Source organism: Nannospalax galili, unplaced genomic scaffold (genome assembly GCF_000622305.1).
Source record: "Nannospalax galili isolate Female #2095 unplaced genomic scaffold, S.galili_v1.0 scaffold923, whole genome shotgun sequence".
Lineage (NCBI taxonomy): Eukaryota > Metazoa > Chordata > Mammalia > Rodentia > Spalacidae > Nannospalax > Nannospalax galili.
In genome coordinates this window covers 1,762,291-1,781,779 of record NW_008349753.1, presented here as the reverse complement: position 1 = coordinate 1,781,779, position 19,489 = coordinate 1,762,291, and the positions used below count along the sequence as shown (strand labels likewise).

The 19,489-nt window shown below is 42.7% G+C and overlaps 1 protein-coding gene across 2 annotated transcripts in view; it reads right to left on the bottom strand.

The window, feature by feature from the left end:
- The window catches only part of Cap2 (cyclase associated actin cytoskeleton regulatory protein 2), a 177,176-nt gene that overhangs the window by 114,575 nt on the left and 43,112 nt on the right, over nt 1-19,489 (bottom strand). For both annotated transcript variants that reach the window (XM_008847062.3, XM_008847061.3), the window contains one exon: nt 1,758-1,835. In XM_008847062.3, the coding sequence (XP_008845284.1) occupies nt 1,758-1,835 (78 nt within the window). The remainder of the gene's footprint in view (nt 1-1,757; nt 1,836-19,489) is intronic.

Here is a 19,489-nt window from a genome sequence, read left to right as displayed (position 1 = left end):
TATTTTTATTTCGCGTGTACAAATGTCTGCCTGCGTGTATGTATGTACGTGTGCTTGATGCCTGCTGAGGCCAGAAGAGGGCATCAGATCCCTTGGAATTGGAGTTGTAAGCTGTCATGTGGTTGCTGGTTACTAAATCCAGGTCTCTGGAAGAGCAGCTGGTGTTCTTAACAGCTGAACCATCTCTCCAGGCCCAGGAAAGTTACTGTTTTTAAATAAATAAGATTATATATATAGAGATCAGACACGCATGTGCAAACATCTTAGTGTCAATTGCATTACAAATGAATTTTTCATATTCAACTGTGTATTTGAAATGGAGAAATGGAGATCTTTTTTAAAGGTTAAAACGTCATTCAATTTTATGTCATATAGGGTTTATACGCAGTACAATATTGTGTAACTGTATTAATTCAACTGCAAACCTAAAAATTTACTGCCAATTTTGAAAGAGATGCATCTTAGCTCTGGAAATTGTTATTGAATACGTCAATGCTGTTGTAATGAAATGCTACTTCTAATTCTGTGGTTATTAAATAAATGATTTAATAAAATATATTTTAAATGTGCTCAGGCATAGTTGGGCATGCCTGTAATCTCAGCCCTCAAATCCTGAGTCAATAGAATTGGGAGTTTGAGCTAACCTGGTCTACAGAGTGAGAAGCTAGCTCAAAAAAAAAGTCAAAAACATTGGCGGACAGCAGAAAAATAAAGGTCTGTATTTAAAAAAAAAAAAAAAAGAAGCAGAGTCTTAGTCCACATTCCAGAGCCAGTGAATCAGTTCTGCAACTGCAGGTCAGAAACAGTTGTGAAGTTCCTTAGCGGGTGATCAACATGGAGCAGCTGGGTAGCACGGAGTTAGCCTATCAAGTTTCTTATGGCAGAAGAGCTAATGGAACTCACTTGAGGGATTTATAGAGGATCAAAGACAGTGTGACTATAAGACAGCAGAAAGTTGAAACTGAAAAATTAGTAGTAAACATTTCCTTCATCCTGAAAACATCCCAAGACCCGTGACAAGAAAAAGATCCAGCTGACATACTTTAAAATGGTGGTGTTGATTGTTACTGTATACAGTTGCCCATAATGATAATACATTAATAAGACACTTATAGGGGCTGTTTTCCTAGCAACTCTCCTATCATGTATCTATCAATCATCTATCTATCTATCTCTATCATCTATCATCTATCTATCTATCTATCATCTATCATCTATCATCTATCATCTATCTATCATCTATCTATCTATCTATCTATCATCTATCTATCTATCTATCTATCTATCTATCTATCATCTTATCATCTATCATCATCTCTCACTTCTCTCTCTGTATCTCCTATCTATCTATCATCTATCTATCTATCTATCTATCTCTATCATCTAATCTATCTATCTATCTCTATCATCTATCATCTATCTATCTATTATCTATCTATCATCTCTATCATCTATCTATCTATCTATCTATCTATCTATCTATCATCTATCTATCTATGTATCTATCTATTGATCGATCTATCGATCTATCTACCTACCTACCTATCTATCAATCATCTATCATCACGAAGACTAAGATTACAATCACTAAGACTCTGAAGATAGAAATTCTCCAGGCACGACCAGGATAAGAGTCAGTTCTGCCACGTGCTGTATACTTTCTTTCCAGATGCCTCTCAGAGGAAATGGCTCTTCTGGCTTCCTGTTTAAGGTCTCCCTCTCCCCCTCCCTTGGCAGCCATCATGTTATCCTCTTACCTCTTGGGGTTGTTGGTACTGAGAAGCCACGAGAAGGAAAGCCCGCTGAGCCTGGAAAGCGCCATGGACCATTTCCGCCTGTGAACAGAAAGGAAAGCAGTAAGTCATGTCAACGTTTGAGCTCCTAAACAAATACCAAGCATATCACTCCTCCGTTCCATCCCAGGGGTGACTATAACCAAGAAATATACAAACATATATTCATACAAAAAATTGTAAATGAATAATCATATCAATATTATTCATAGAAACTACCAAATGTCCATCAACTGATAAATGGATTAAAAAAAAATGTCCCTTAGCCATGTGATGGTGTGTCACTCAGCCTTAGAAACAAAGCACTGCTACAGGCTAGGCAGAGGCAAAGCTTGAAAACATTATGCTGAGTGACTGGAGCCAGTCACAAAAGAACACACTCATATGATCTCATTTATAAGAACTGTCCAGAATAAGCAGGTCTATAGAGACAGAAAGTGGATTGCTGGGTGCCAGGGCCTGGAGGGAGGGGGAACAGAGAGGGAACTGCTGATGGCCAGAGGATTTCTTTTGTGGCTGATGGAAACGTTCTACAATTAGGGTTGGGGAGATGACTTAGTCGGTAAAGTGCTTGCTGTGGAAGCAGAAAGACCTGACTTCAGTCTCCAGAACCCATGTAAAAGCTGGACATGATGGTACATGTTTGCAATCCCAGAGCTGGGGAGGCGGAGACAGGCAGATCCTTTGAGTTCATGGGCCAGGCAGCCTAGCCTACTTGGTAGGCTCCAGGCCAAGAGAGACGGGACGGTTCCTGAGGAGCAACACCAAAGTTGACCTTTGGCCTGTATAGGCACTTGCACCCACGTGAGCACCCATCAACATACAAACTAGCACACACACACACACACACACACACACACACACACACATACACACAAAGAGGGAGAGAGATGGAGAGAGAGAGAGAGAGAGAGAGAGAGAGAGAGAGAGAGAGATGTTCTCTTAAATGTTCTCCAGGTTGTAACAGTTTCACAACTTGCCAAGTAGTATACTAAAAAGCACAGAGAGACCCTGTTTCAAAAAGATTAAAAGACGTGTGGACATTAGAATATATGGATTACATCTCAACAAGCTGTTTAGAAAGTTTGATTCACAGCCAGGTGTGGTGGCATACAGCTTTAATCCTAGCACTCAGGAGATAGAGGCAGGTGGATATCTGTGAGTTTGAGGCCAGCCTGATCTATGTAGCAAGTTCCAGACTAGCCAAGTCTACATAGTGAGACCCTGTTTCAAAATTTAAAAAAAAAGTGGCCCTCAAAGTGTCTCTCTCTCCCGTCCCTTTTCTATGTACACCCAAACCTATTATATACCTTCTAGTAGAAAGCGAATTGTCCCTTAAGCCAGCCTCATGAATCCAGTGGCTCTGTCAGTACTCATTAAGATGGATCTGGAGAAGATCTTTCAGTGCCAGTGGGCCCTGGTAAGAGTGGGTTCCTGAACTCACCCACAAAGAAAAAAAAAAAAAAGATGTGTGCAGACAGGAATGTCCTTGAGCCCATGCCCTCTTTTTCAAATCCTATATTCATAATTAACTAATTCTAATTAAGAATAACAAGAAAAATCATTTCAAACAGCTTTACCCACATTTAACCACAGTTGGCTATTTGACATATTATCAGTGTTTTAAGAAAATTCACATTGTTGTTTTAATGAGTTAAAGCATACTAATACGAACCATTTTTTTTGTGTGTGGTGCTGTATATGTATGTGGACAGGGCCATGTGCACATGTGTGTGAGGCCTGAGGTCAATGCTGGTGTCTTTCTTACGTTGCCCTCTACCTTTACTTTGAAACAGGGTATCTCAATGAACCTGAAGCTCATTCATTAATTTGGCTAGGGTGGCTGGTCAATGAGCTTCAGGGATCTGTCTCTAGCCCCCAAGGCTGAGGTTACAGGCATATGCACCATACCCAGCTTTTTGCGTGGGTGCTGGAGATCCAAACTCAGTTCCTCGTGTTTGCACAGCAGGCACTTTACTGGTTGAACCATCTCCCTAGATTTGGGACCATTTTTTAAAAAATGCAGAATGTGCTGGGCATGGTGGCACATGCTTTTAATCCCAGCACTTGGGAGGCAGAGGCAGGCGGATCTTTGTGAGTTCAAGGCCAGCCTGGTCTACATAGTGAGTTCCAGGACAGCTGGGGCTACAGGGAGACCCTGTCTCAAAAAAGTAAAAAAAAAAAAAAAAAAAAAAAGCAGAATGTTTCAAACACTGAAGTTTTATAAACACACCTGACAACCTCTACCTGAGTCATCTCCCCAGCCCCCAGCCCAATTTTCTGAGAGCATTTCTCTAGATCATTGTCTCTCCTGGAGGAAACCCACTTCTTCTGGTTTGATATCCGAAGAATTGCTTCTTCAGCCCTGAGGTTCAATAGCTTAACTCAGCTCTGTTTGCATCGTGAGCATTCTGTATTGTATTTCTTAGAAGAGATTTCGTTCTTTTTTCATTTCCAGGACATTTCCTCACTGTGTCTTTCAAGTCTTCTCTTCTGTTTGTGAGTCTTTACCCAGGGATTCCAATCATCATCCTCACATTATATAATATTCTAATATCTTCATAGCTTCTAGACTCTCTGTCATTAATTTCCTGGTTTATCATCTGGGTTCACTGGGATCACATGAGTGGTTTTTTTTTTTTTTTCTATTGACAATAGATAAAATTTCACCAGGTCACATATATTCCCATCAAATTCTTAGAGTATAAATCATGCTCTGATTAAGCCAACATGAGGCATCTGTTTCTGCGCTCTAAGTTTATGTGCTATAGTTTGGATCTGGACCATCACCTTGGACCCATGTCTTAAGGCCTGGTCCTTAACTAGAAGGGTTATTGGGAAATCCTGAAACATTTAAGTTGTGGGGCTTAGTGGGAGGTTTTTGGTTTACTGGGGGTGTACCCTTGAAACCCCAGTCTCTTCTAGCTGATATTTCTACCAGATACTTCTGTTGGGATGAGCTATCTTGCCTCGTGACCAAAAGCAATGGGGTCAGCTGACTGAGATCTCTTAAACCAGGAGGCAGAATAAACCTTTCACCCATTTAAATTGATTATGTGAGGTATTTTGTTACAGTGATGGAAACTGACACAAAAAGTGGGGCTGTGCTTTTCTACTACGCATGCTGTGTTCTGTTCAGACACTGTCTGTAATCACCACCAAAACTTTGATTTTACTCAATTTTGATACTTAAAATTTTCTCATACAACATGAATGTTTCCTTCAGAGTCCTGTAGCCATATTAGAGGAGATTGGCATGACTTTGAGAACAAAATACTTTATGACCTATCTTTTTTCCTAGGGCCGGAGGTGTTATAGTTCAGGATAGAAACATCTCTCACAGGCTCCTGTGTCTGAAAATTTTTCCCTGCCAGTGGTGCTGTTTTGGGAGGTGTTGAGCCCTTTGTGGGGGTAGTAGATATGGGGATTAGCTAGAGAAAATGGGTCCTTGCTGGGCTGCTTGAGGCTCTAGTCCGACTTCACTTTCAGTCCTGTCTCTGCTTCCTGGTCTACAGAGATGGGAGCAAGCAGTTTTCTGATTTCCCCACCAGGCTGGACCGTGTCCTGAAACAGTTAGCCAAAATAAATCCTCCCTTCTTTAAGTGGCTGCTTGTCGTATATTTGGTCACAGTAATGAGAAATGTAATGAATTCAGGATGGAATGGGGACAGAGAAGGAAGTGCTGAGTGGAGGTGGTATCTAGACTTGAGTTTTTCCAGGGTGGCTCCCCCTGGGAATTCAGTCAATAACCCAAACCAGGATTTGGTCCACCTACTTGGGACACAGGCCATTTTGATGGAGTGGTTCCCTTCTGTTTTGGATAATTTCTCCCAAGCAGAACCTAGACAAAAAACATTTACCTCTACGGAGGGAAGCGGCCTTAGTGGGAATCAGGAAAGGGTATGATGAAAGAAGCAAAGAAATCCGTCACTAACATGACAGAGCAAGGCTTGCAAATGTTCAAATGAGTGCAAATTTTTCTCACAGCCATTCCGTGGCATACTGCTGCCTTGTGCCTTTGTCCTGGTTGTCTGACTGCTGGGACCACATTCTTAAAAATCTCACATTTTGGGGCTGGAAAGATGGATTAGTGGTTAAGAGAGTGTGCTGCTCTTGCAGAGGATCCAGGTTCTGTCCCCAGCACCCATTACTGGGTGGCTCTCAACTGCCTGTAGCTCCAGCTCCAGGGGACCCAACACCTTTACCTGTCTCCTCAGGCATTTGCACTCGGTGCACATATCCACACACAGACCCAAGTGTATATACATAAGTAAAAAATAAAACAAATCTTTAAAAAAGTAACCCACATTTCAAATCTCTCTTGGAAAGGGTAGAATTCTGAAATCTGACTGTTCTGGAAGCCATTATGACTCATGAGCTGTGATGCTTTTTCACGTATCAATATATATTCAGTGCTTCAAGAAGGACTTCTGTTGGTCTCTAATGATCACATTTTTCAAAAAGACTACCAAGTACAACTTTCTGCTGCTTGGATATGAATAAAATAATTGCACTTCTCTCCAAGACGAGGTTATAGAGGTACCATCTATGACAAGCAGTCTGCTGACTTCCAGTTGCCATGGGAACAGTGATTCAGGACAGAATGAGTTCGACAGTTGAAATGGCAGCTCAGAGGTGGCGTTAACAATATTTTTGTAGTCATCCCATGATGAACACAGTCATTAGTCTTTTTTACTTCTCTTAGTAACAACATCAAGCCTGCTGCTAATGAAGCGCTTTTCTGGCAGGTCTGACTAGGGAAGATGGGCAATTTTATTAATTAGTCTCTTCCTGCAAATGGCCTTTTACTCCACAATAGGGGCTGAGGTTGGTGTGGGGAAGGCTTAGCACCTAGATATCTGCTTCTTATCTCTCAGTCTGCTTATTTTGAAGTCTTCCTGGGGATTTGAGGTCCCCTTCTCCCCTCAACTCCCTGGCATGCTGGGTATAATTAGCAAACTGTAATCCATATTCCTTTGGAACCCCATTGGTTCACATGTCCTTTCATGGCAACTTTGAGATACTCTGACCCATTTATTTCTCCCTTCTGGAAAGTTCTGTGGGTCCCCTCTACCAGAAAGCATTCAATTTAGGGGCAGTTCTTCTGAACTTGCTGAGTCTGATAACTGGGAGGGAGAGAATTTGGCTCACTCAGGCTGTTGGAAACATGGTGAAAGAAAAAAATCAAACGTAGGGACTTTTGGAGATGGTAGATGACCAAGGGCTTTTGCTGACTTTGCTTATTACGTGTGTGTGGGGGCACTGGGAGCCCCTGGTGACCTTTAGAGGAGAGAGCCTTAGTGACTTTCAGACAGGGGGAGGAACGTGTATCTATCTGCCTGTAAGTGTAAGTGTGCAGAAACAATAGGGACTTTTCTGGTAAAAGTCAAGGCTGAACATCTTAGTGGAACTCTATCAATGAGCACTTTTGTAACTGGAACTCTCAGACAGGCAGGCTGTGGTTGGAGGACAAGAGAGTGAATTCCTCTGATCAGTTTAAAGCAAGCCTCGAGAACCAGTGAGCAGACATCAGCTAAACATGACTTATTTCCATCTAATCTCTCGGGAGAGAGCTGGCACCCTGGGGAAGCCCGACTGATCTCTGAATGCTCATCAGAGCCTTCTAGCGTTTTGTTTGAAAAGCCACATGCTGCAGTGTCCCATGTGGATGGCCAAATTTATAAGCAGAATGGGTGAGGGTAGAGGAAGAGCAGGGGCAAGACTCAGAAGCTGGAAAAGCATCCAACTAGGGTGATGTGTTCAAGGCATTTCTAGATCCTTCTTCCTGAGGGCCAGAAAACGAAGGGAAAGGGCTCTCTGACTTTCTTTGCTGAGGACAAGGTCCAGGGCATCTGGTCACTCACTCAGTGTTGTGTGCAGGCCCTGGCAGGTCACTGACAATATGATCCCCACATCCTCCCTAATGCATCGGCAATGCCGTCTACTGGTGGAGGGTGGGGTGGGGGGTCCATTCTAGAGTATCAAGGACAAATTTCACCTACTTCATGATCTTGTGTGCCTCTGCACTGAGTGCAGGGCAGCCTCGTAATGGGATGAAAGGAAAGAAACAGGAACTTTGGGTAGAAATGTGCTCATGGTATTTGGAAGCCTAAGCCGAGGGCCTAGGAAGAAATCCTCATGCTCTGCTCATGCACTGAGCATCTGCATGCTGATTTTCTCACAATCCCTTCAAGGGTTCTTGTTTCTTATAAAGGGTTTGCATAGAGCCTGGAATTTTGCCTGGTCTTCGAAGCCTTTCACAGCCACACCCTCATCTGTACCAGGGAACTGACTCCCCTGCAAGGACTCTCTGTCCCAGTTGGGGTGGCTTCCCGAGCACCCGAGTCTTTTAAAAGAGCCTGGAACAGGAATGATGTTCACACACCCAGAACCTTCTTCCCACAACTCTCTCATCTATCTGAGAAAGAACCAAGACCTGGGGAGGTTAGTGAACGCCCCACCATTGTTAGCACGTGTCGGATTCGAGTCAGGTCTAGGACAATAGTCCTTTCCTTCACCTGCAGTACTTTCTGCCGTGGACAACTTTGTATGGAAATGTCTTGTTGCTTCCTCCGTGATAGAACTGCTCAGAAAGTTAACAATTCATCTATATTTTTTCCTTCTTCTTCACTGAACCATGGGGATTTGCATCTAGAAGATGACTTATCACCACTTCCTGCTTGACTAGAAAGACTTTCATTCACTATGGTTTAGACTACTTGAGAGAAAATTAAGTCTGGAAGCCAACTTCCTCGTGAGGGCTCAAAGAGCAACAGATGGTGATTCTGTCCGTCCTCAAAGTCAGGAGAGAGATGGATTTCACAGGCATTTGTCTTATAAGTGATAGTAGCAATATCAATCACGGAAGGTAGGAAGCAGGTCTTATCTAGATGACCCTGAGCAGAAAGGTTCTCCCAGACTCCAGCAGCGCCTCACACCCTGCATGGTGTGGTCCTGCTGCCTCTTTCAACCTGCTGAGTGTTTGCTCCAGAGTCCCACCACCCTCTTTGAATCTCCAGCCACACCTCACTTACTGTCTCACACACAACATGTGCTGGGCAGATGGACACATGAATAGGACAGCATGGCCAAGGTGTGAATTGAGTATACATTTTTAAAAGCTAAATTCAATGATGTTGATTTGTAAGTGGCTGGGAGAAAAACTAGAATGCCTCTGTATCCCTCCAATATCTGCCTCCACCCACTCTTTGTTTTGTTTTTTGAGACAGGGTCTCATGTAGCTGAGGCTGTCTTCAAACTCACTATGTAGCTCCTGATCCTCTTGACTCCCCGTCTTGAGTGCTGGGATTAGAGATGCGCACTATCATTGTACCCATTTTATTCAATGCTGAGGGTCAAACCCAGGACTTTGTGCATGGTCGATAAGCAATCTACCAGTCACCCCTTTCTACTTTTTTAAAACAAGAAAAGGCTCATTCATTTTTGGTTTTCAGGCAACACTCTGGGATATCCATCCTGGATTCATCCTCTTGGAGGCAACATCTCATGATGGGTGCAGGGCATTGTGAACCAGGTAGGGAGTGTTATGAAGGCCACAGTACAGTTATCTGGTAGAAAGCAGGGTCAACTGTGATGTAGGAGGTTCACTTAGTGACTATGATAGGCACTCTGCTTTTCAGTTGAGTTGCTAAAAATAGCCAAGCTCTCTAGGGAAGCTTTTGTTTTCATTATGTAAGATTTAGATTCTTTGTGCTTATTGCTATCTGTCTATTTGGGGGACATCTTGGAGGTACTCACAGAGAATGGGAGGATGTTAAAGAGACACTCACTGACCACTCTGTGCTATCACAGCAAAGAATAAACATGCAAATACAGAATGTTTCTTCATTATGATGCTTCTGGTTCCCATGGACTTTTGCCTACTTTGTGTGAGAAGCTCTCTGTCCTGTCCCAGTGCCAGTAGGAAAAGGCACAGAGGAGCAAGCCAGGATTACCATCCACAAAGGAACTCACTCATCTGCTTGTGCTCAAGGTTGCTCTTATGGCAGGATCAATTTTGTCAACAATACAGTCAGACGTTAAGACTTAAGAAATCAGATTGATAGCTGAAATCCACCTGGTGAGAGGACTGTCCCTGGCCCCTCAGTTCCATCAGCACCTTCCCATATTAACCTGACTGCCTGGGCCCTGCAGCACTTGGCATGTGCAACTTGTTCCTAAACATGTGGCCAGTGCGATTATAGTGTGATTCTATATTTTTAATTTTTCAGATTTATTCATTTTTATTTTAAGTGTACAAGTGTTTTGCCTACATGTATGTAAGTGCAGCTGTACCACCTAATGGCAGGCCAGAAGAAGACGCTGGATCTCCTGGAACTGGAGCTGTTAGTCATCATGATGGTACTGGGAACCAACCCAGAGTCTTCTGCAAAAGCAGTTAGTACTCTTAACTGATGAGTCATCTCTCCAGTCCCTCTATCTTTTAAAAAGATTTATTTTTAAATATGTGTGGGTATAGGGGGTATGTGCATATGAGTGTAGGTATCCACTGAGGCCAGAAGGGGGCATCATATCCCCTGGAGCTGTAGTTACATGCAGTCATGAACCACCTGAAGTGGATGTTGGGAACCAAAATCTGGTCCTTTGCAAGAGCAGTACACACTCTTGACCACTGAGTCATCTCTTCAGCCCCTTAATGAAAAAGACATTACCTTTATTTTTAACATGATTCTATGTCCTGAGGAAGAAAATAGGACTATGCAATACATGTTTCTTAAGGTTTTGAAAGCATACTTATGAATCCAATATTCCACGTTGTCCACGAACATGATCCCTAGGTGGTGGGATTATGAGGGTCTGTCCTCTCCTCATCCTGTACCAGTTGTGCTTTCCAACATTAGAAAGTGGTATCACTGAATAAGTTAGAGACTTATTTAATTTCACAATCTGAAATAGTTTTTGAGTGCTTGCAATGTGTTGGGAACTTGAAATCAGGTATAAATCAGGAAAAAAAAAAGACGTGAATGCAGAGGAAATAAATGCAGAAGAGTAACGATAATGAGCACGTAGGTGTTTGTTGTATGAGCAGACAACACACATCTGATCTGTACAGAGACGGACTGCTGATGTCACCAACCCGAGACCGAAAGGTAAGCTCTTCCGTTTGATCAGTCTACCAAAGCACAGGACGAGATGAAAAGACACTGCATTTGTAATGGTTCATCTTCACTGTCAAATGACTAGGCGTGGAGTCACCTAGGTGACACAGCTCTGGGCATGTCTGTAAAGATGTTTCCAGAGAGGCTTAACTGAGGGGAAAAGACTCACCTCAAATGTGAGGACCCCAAACCCAGGGCTGGGGTCCTGGACTTCATCAAAAGAAGGAAGCACAGGGATCCCAGCGGCAGAGCCCCTGCCTAGCATGCACAAAGCTCTACATTCGACTCACAACAACACAAAAAGAAAACAAAAGCAGCAAAAAGGAGCGAGCAGGCCAGGCGCCAGCATTCATTTCTCTGCTTTCTGGGTGGGGATGGAATGTGACCACCATGATGGACATATCCCCTCAAACTGTGAGCCAAAATAAACCCTTCTTTCCTTAAGTTGCGTTTGTCAGCTATTTTGTTACAGAAACAAGAGAAGTAACTAAAACGATACTCTTTCTGAGTAAGATTTCTTTTTCCCTCTAACTTACTGGGTCCCAGCAAGCAGTGTTCGGAACTCAGTCATTACCAATCACCATCTCTCTAACTTACTCTCTAGCTCTTCAGAACAACAGAGATTTCATAAAACCTACACCTCAGCCACAGCTGCCTTTCTGAACTGTCCTGTGTATGCACAATAAAGTGGAGTTTAAATTTACAGCCTGACTGGGGGGCAGAAGCAGCAATGTCACACTCCACTCACTTAAAAAAGCATGTTGGCTATGTGCCATTAAACCATAAAGATGAGTTAATTTAAAAACTCTGGGCTGCACAAATACAACCAAGTCACGGTCAATTTCATGCTCTGCCTTTGCCAAACCACATATCAAAAAGACAATTATTTTATATTAGGTAATTATTATAAATTAATATTTTTACTGTCCTTACAGCGTGCTGACTTTTCCCTTTGCTTCTGCCTCCAGTGGCAGGGCGAGGAGGTGCACTTATATAGGGCTAAATAGTTTTGCAGTCTAGAAAGGAAAGCCGAGTATGTAGATAGAAAACTCCACTGTTGGACTACTAGGTACATGCCACTGGAAAAAGCAATCAGGCGCTGATAATAAATGAGGGTAATTCTTCATTAATGGTACTGTTGCCTTGGTAACCTCCAGCTCAAGAAAGTATCTACATCAGCCCCGGCAAACGATTCTGACACTTTTATACATCCATGCCTGGCATCCCCTTTTACAGATCTCAGTTAAGGTGACCTCAACACCCTTCTAACTCCATTCCAAACATGTCTCATCCAAAACCAAAGGGGCAATTTGAACAAATTTCTTGGTACACTGAATAGATCAAAGACAAAAACCGATAAATGGCATTCTTTTGCAAAAAGCATGATTTAGATGAGTTGTTTTATTTTTCCAGCAGAGTTTGGTGAAGTATTTTTAAACATCCAGTGTCATGAATATTAATGTGCACTCAAATTGTGCATTGTTTCCCTAAACCTTTTATTTTCCTAATGTCTAATTATTGCCAAACAACACAGAGCACTTTGAACACGGATCAAGACAACACTGTGGGAGGCCGGAAGAGTTTGGCAACAAGTGGCGGAGAGGACTTGACACTGGCCTAGCATTTCCTACACAGGAATCTTCCTTGAGGAGACAAGTGTACAACTGTAAGTAACATTTGTATAAGGATATTCGCTGCAATTTGGTCAAAAGTCACAATATTTTAATGATTGTGACCTCACTAGATGCACATCTTTGCAGAGAGAGGACCACAGTGTGGGTTAGCAAGAAGCTAAGGGTGTGAAATTGAGGGTCTCTCACTGTCATGTCATACCCCAGGGGCCCCTTGTCTCAACCTAGGTTGGGCCCTGCACTCGTATATATACAGTACTGTACCTACATAAAATTGTGACTGTCCAAACCAATTATGGCATAACCACACAACAAAATACTATGCAGCTATAACAGATGATAGTATAGATTTCCACATACTGACCTGGAAAGGGACTTGAAACATACAATTTAAGCTAACTAAGCAGGTTAAAAATACATTATGTGAGGCTGGAGAGATGGCTCAGTGGTTAAGAGCACTGGCTGTTCTTGCAGAAGACCCGAGTTCGAATCCAAGCACCCACATGTCAGCTAACAACCATCTGTAACTCCAGTTCTAGGGGATCTGATGCCTTCGTCTGTCCTCCATGGGCACTGCATGACATGGGTGCACTTATACACATACAGATATAACATTCATACACATAAAATAAATAAAATAAATGCAAAATATAATGTAGAGAAAATTCTGTAAAATCTCCAGCAGAAACCAATCACTGTAATTTAAAAATATCTAACAGGGGGCTGGAGAGATGGCTCAGCAGTTAAGAGCACTGACTGCTCTTGCAGAGGACCTGGGTTCGATTCCCAGCACCCACATGGTGGCTACGAACCATTAACAGTCATCTGTAACTCCAGTTCCAGGGTATCTGATACCCTCTTCTGACCTCCATGGGCATTTCAGGACACAGGGTGCACTCACATACATGCAGGCAATACACTCATACACATAAAATAAAAATAATAAATAAAATATAAAAAAAATCTAACAGAACTCTGATTGTTGCAGTTTATACTCTAAAAAGAACAAAGCTTTGAAAGAGTTAAGAACAGCAAATGTTTCTCAGGGCCTGGGAACAGCAGAAGAAAGAGAACAGCACTGTGTGCTTAAATCCACTTGCTTTTCTGAGAGGCATGAATATTGTTACCAGTTGGTGTTCAGAACAAAACCATGCTCCTAAATTAACTTCTTTTTCAAACTCAATCATTGGCCCCTCTCCAAATTCACTAACTTGTTTTCCTAACACTTAAGGAACCAAAATACTTTATCAACATGTTTAAATCAAATCTTCTGACTTAGGCAGTTAGCACTGGCTTCATGGGTCCACTCCTCGGTCCACACAAGAGAGGGGCGCTTGGCTGCTTTATCACCACAAAGGAAAACCAGAGACAATAAAGCACTCATTCTAGAATGCACTATAGCTGTAAGCATTATCTTTTTATTTGGCTTATTTCAACCATATTCTCTCTCTCTCTCTCTCTCTCTCTCTCTCTCTCTCTCTCTGTATGTTTCTGTATGGCTATATGTATGCTGCAGATGCATGATCAAGTGCATGTACATGTCTGCACATGTGGAAGAGGTCAACCTTAAGTGTCATTTCTCAGGCTCTGTCCATCTTATTTTTTGAGACAAGGTCTCTCACTGGGACTTGGGACTCAATGATTAGACCTAGGCCAGAGCCCCAGAGATCTCCCTGTCTCTACTTCTCCAGTTCTGGGATTCTAAGTACCTGGCAATATGCCTAGCTTTTCAGATGGGTGCTAGGGATTGAACTCAGGTCCTTAGGCTTGTAAGGTGAGCACTTTACTGCCTGAGCCATCTACCTAGCCCCCATCAGACCAAATCCTTACCAAATATTTCCTGCATATTCCTAAGAAAAAAATAAGTTGTAAAGGACTAAGCTCGTGGTTGCTTAGAGAGAAGGAAAGGGCCTTTATTACAACAGAACTGCTTGGAATGAATCGTGGAGGTTACAGGGGAGCAGTGTGCTGTAGACAGGAAACCATGAGTTTCAGATTCACACAGGCCTGAGATGCACGGCCATGGAAATCACTCGGCTTCCTGAGACTTGGTTCCTTTGTCTTGACTGTCATCTAACTTACAGGGTCCTTCCTCCCAAGGATCATGTGAGTAATGCTTGTCAATAGCAGTATACAATACCTAGATACACAGTAGACCCTCACAAAGGCTAGATTATTTTACAACCACCTGCCTTACTAGTATGGACAGCAAACAGATGTGTGTGTGTGTGTGAAGTTGATCGCCAGTGGCTGTAAAACTCAGCTAGGACCCAGAGGGGGACCACCTGCCTGACTAGTATGGACAGCAAACAGAGGTGTGTGTGTGTGTGAAGTTGATCGCCAGTGGCTGTAAAACTCAGCTAGGACCCAGAGGGGGACCACCTGCCTGACTAGTATGGACAGCAAACAGAGGTGTGTGTGTGTGTGAAGTTGATCGCCAGTGGCTGTAAAACTCAGCTAGGACCCAGAGGGGGACCACCTGCCTGACTAGTATGGACAGCAAACAGAGGTGTGTGTGTGTGTGAAGTTGATCGCCAGTGGCTGTAAAACTCAGCTAGGACCCAGAGGGGGACCACCTGCCTGACTAGTATGGACAGCAAACAGAGGTGTGTGTGTGTGTGAAGTTGATCGCCAGTGGCTGTAAAACTCAGCTAGGACCCAGAGGGGGACCACCTGCCTTACTAGTATGGACAGCAAACAGATGTGTGTGTGTGTGTGTGTGTGTGTGTGTGTGTGTGTGTGAAGTTGATTACCAGTGGCTGTAAAACTCAGCTAGGAACCAGATGTTGCTCCCTTACTGGCTGGGTCTACCCAGCATCGCCTTGAGGTCTTACCATAAACACTTGACTGTGAAAAGCCCTTGCTACAGCTTAGCTGTCTGGTCTCACAGATACTGAAGCACCAGGGCACTAGGCAGCATGGCCACGGGGGCTGGGTAATGGATGCTTTTTAGCGCACACTGTTTCTTTTTACTTGGTTTTGTTGTTGGTGTTCTTTCTCAATGAATTCCCTCTCAAGTGATACAGACTCTAAGAGCTAATTTCAGCACCAAAGATTCCTTTCTTCCTCTTCTGATGACAGTCACACATGCCTGTTGTAAAGTGTATGAAGACATGGACTTTAAAAAGTGAGTTCTCACCTATCCTACCTCCCAAAGATGACCATTCTGTGACCATCCTTGTAGACTTCAGTTTTAATAAGGCAAATCTTTCTTAGCACACAGATCACCTTCCACCCGTTTCTTCTTTCAATTCCTGCTCAGCCTCAGAAAATCTCTTTTCCTGTCCTTTTTGTCCCACTTGTGAATTCCAAGATTACCCTTACAATGGTTGCTAGGCACCAAGTACAGCTGTACACTCACGTAAAGAAAAAGTCTTGTTTGGCAGTGAACATAGCAAAGGCTGGGTCTCTCTGTCAGCTGAAAGCATGCCATATCCACACAGAGATCCATGTCTTTGCCTCTCTCTAATTAAACACACATTCCTCCAGGTATCAGCACTCCTAAGAAACGACGATTTTTTTCACTTACTATTAATGTTATTGTTTTAGTGCTTCATTGAACTAACTAAAAGCATGGTGGAAGGAATTTTTTTTCTACCATTTTGCATTATGTTACATAAGTACTGCTTGGAAACTTAGGAAGGTTTTCTCTTTTCATCACGTATCACAGATGGATATATTTAAAAAATGCTTTATTAGAAAAAATATAATTTAAGAAAATCAGACATACAAAAGGTAAGTCCCAGTTATTTCCAATGACTAGATTTAGGACACTTGGGATCACCCTGTTGGCTTGCTATAAGAGTCTTCCAACTCTTTCAGCTTCTGAATTTAGCCAACAGGCTCTGGAGAGCAGTCATCTGTATAGTGTGTATGGGGTAGCACCTATATTCTCACACAGGCACTCAACCATCTGTGGTTTGAGTTAGATCTTGGGACAAATGACTTCCAAGCTTGCAATAACTAATTTACAAATGAATTTAGGGGAAAGGGAGACATCTCACCGAAAAGCACAGGACTGTCTGTATTTGGATGCATTGAGACAGTCTGCTGAGTGTTCCACTTCCCCAAGATATTTACCATTATATAAATACATACAGAGAAAGTCTCTGGGAGACTTGATCAAAAGTCAAAACCAGGGAGATTTGATTAACATAGTGAAATTCCAGCCCCCAATTTAACTCTTTAACTTGCCATTTCAAACTGCAGTTATTTCTTGCTAGTTGACGTGGGAGGGTCCAGTCCATGTGGGCAGGGCCAGTGCCATCTAAAGGCAGGTGGGCCTGGACTGTGTTAAGAAAAGTAGGTGAGCAGGAGGGAGCAAGCCCGTAAGCATCATTCTCTCCATGGTTTCTGCTTCTAATTCCTGCCTTGAGTTCCCCTGATGGTGGACTGTAAACCGTAAGGTGAAATAAACCTTTCCTTCCCAAGATGCTTTTGGTTATGGTGTTTATCACAGCAACAGAAAGCAGACTGAAAACAAGAGGTGTGGTTCAGGCCTGTACACCCAGAACTTGGGAGGATGAGGCAAGAGGACTGTTGTGAGTTTGAGGTCAGCCTGGGTTACAATGGGTTTTGTGAAAGAGAACAGCTTTATACAGTAAACACATGTAAGAAATGATGAGTTCACTAAATACACTGTTCTATCACCAATTTGATGTTTTAAAAAGACTTACAATGTTACATATATATGCATAAATATATATGAATGGTTAGGTTTTAAAATGATCAAATTGTTGTTAACTCACTATCTAAACACAACTGGACAGGGGAAAAAATCGACTCAAGATCAGAGAACATATTTTGCTGTTGCTGTGAGCATGGTGACATCTGTGAACAAATTCTTTGATAATCAGAGTGATTCATGGGCCAGGGTGCTCATATACTTGACTGATGCTGTGTTTCCTTGTACGTACTGATTACAGTACCATGAGGAATCCTTGGAGGAATTGTGTTTCATGGGCACATAACAAGATAATGAAAACAGGATTCCAATGTGAAGAACTCATTACTTTTGGACAAACCATGAAAGTCAAAGCAGTCCTCACCTGAGTGATTATACCATTCCATACATAGAAAAGGGCAGGGGCTGCAGCTCAGTTGGTAGAATGCCTGCCTAGCACACATGAAAGCCCTGGGTTCAACCTCCAGCACTCAATAAACAGGCATGGAGGCGTACACTTGTAATCCCAGCACTTGGGAGGCAGAGGCAGGAAGATAAGTTCAAGGACAAAAATAGTTCAAGGTCATATTCAGCTATACAATGAGTCTGAGGCCAGCCTAGGATAATATGAAATTGTCTTAAAAAAACCCAATCGAACCAAAATGAAAAACAACAACAAATGTTTCGATTATTGACACAATTGCAGAAAGAAGGCAGGTGGGAAAAACAGGAATATGTATAAAAACAGGCAAGGGAAGGGACACATTTTGTGTTACTTAGTAACATGACTAATTTATGGCATGGAAAATAATTCAGAAAATAGAAGAAAATTTTCTCATTACCTACAGGAACTTTTTTTTTAAAAAAAATTAAAAAAAATAATCGTCATTGTATAATGATGTAACATCATGAACATCATTCGCTGTAATGGTGCTATGTTACATAAGGACATTGTCATATAGTATATGTTGTCTGTTGAGCATATCCCCCCATTTCCCCCTTCCCCCCTTTTGCAGCCCCCCATTAATCCCCTTTGTTCCCTTAGAAAATTCTACATGTAAGCTGTCTTGGTTAGTTTTTATTGTCAGTTTAACACAACCAAGAGTCACTTGGGAAGAGGAAGTTTCAATTGAGAGATTTCTTGGATCAGATTGGCCTGTGGCCACCGCTGTGATTGCTGAGTGATGTGGGAGGGCCCAGCCCACTGTGGGTGGTGCCACCCCTGAGCAGGTCGTCCTGGGTTGTCTAAGAAAGGCAGCTGAGCATGGTCTGTGAGCAAGCCAGTGAGCAGCATTCCTCTGTAGTTTCTGCTCCAAATTCCTACCTTGAGTTTCTGCCCTGTCTGCCGTCCATGATGGACTGTGACCTGGAAGTGTGCACCAAATGGATCTTTTCCTCTCCAAGCTGCTTTTGGCCAGATTGTTTTATCACGCAATAGGAAGTAAACTCGAACACGTGCACATGTGATTTTCTAACTCTATAAAATTTAGGAACCACAAATAAGATAAAGCTTCAATTGTCTTTTCAAGACCGGCTTCATTCACCTAATACGATCTTCAGTTGCGCTGTATTTCCTGCCCACAATGTAACTTCTTTCTTCTTTGTGGTTGAAAAAGATTCCATTGTTTACATTTTGCTGCATTTAAAATTGTTTTAATTGAATTTTTGTATATTTCATACAGAACATCTCAATCGATCTTAATCATTTTTATACTCCTTTCACCCCTGGCACCTCTGTAGCCTCCCCTCCAAATTCATACGTTCTGTCATTTGTGTTAAGGTCCATTGTGTCAAGTTAAGTATCCCCAGATGTGAAGGTTCATCTACTGAGGTCTAGTCAGCCTATCTAGAGTCCCTCGCTTCAGGAAGATCAGCTCTTTCTCACTCAGCAGTAATCAGTTGCCAATATTTCTTCAACGAAGATTGGAGTCTGCTGCCCATTTTCCCAGCTCTATGCTGGGTTTTTGTCTGCTTGAGTTTGCTTGCTTTTTGTGCACGCTGACACCATTGCTGTAGGTTCATAGGAGCAGGGTCCCAGGAGCCTGTAGGACTCTATTTCCATATGGTCATGTACCTTCTCCCTGGCTCTTACAATCTTTCTGCCCTTTCTTCCGCAGTGGTCCCTGAGCCATGGGTGGATGAATTTTAATATATGAGTCCTATCCAGGGACACAGTCTACGTTCTCTGCAGAGACCACTTCTGATTTTTAGTTGGCGGGACAGGATGGTTCCAAGCTGGCTAGTCAAAGAGCTCTCCAGTAGGAGACTATGGGGATCCAGTGG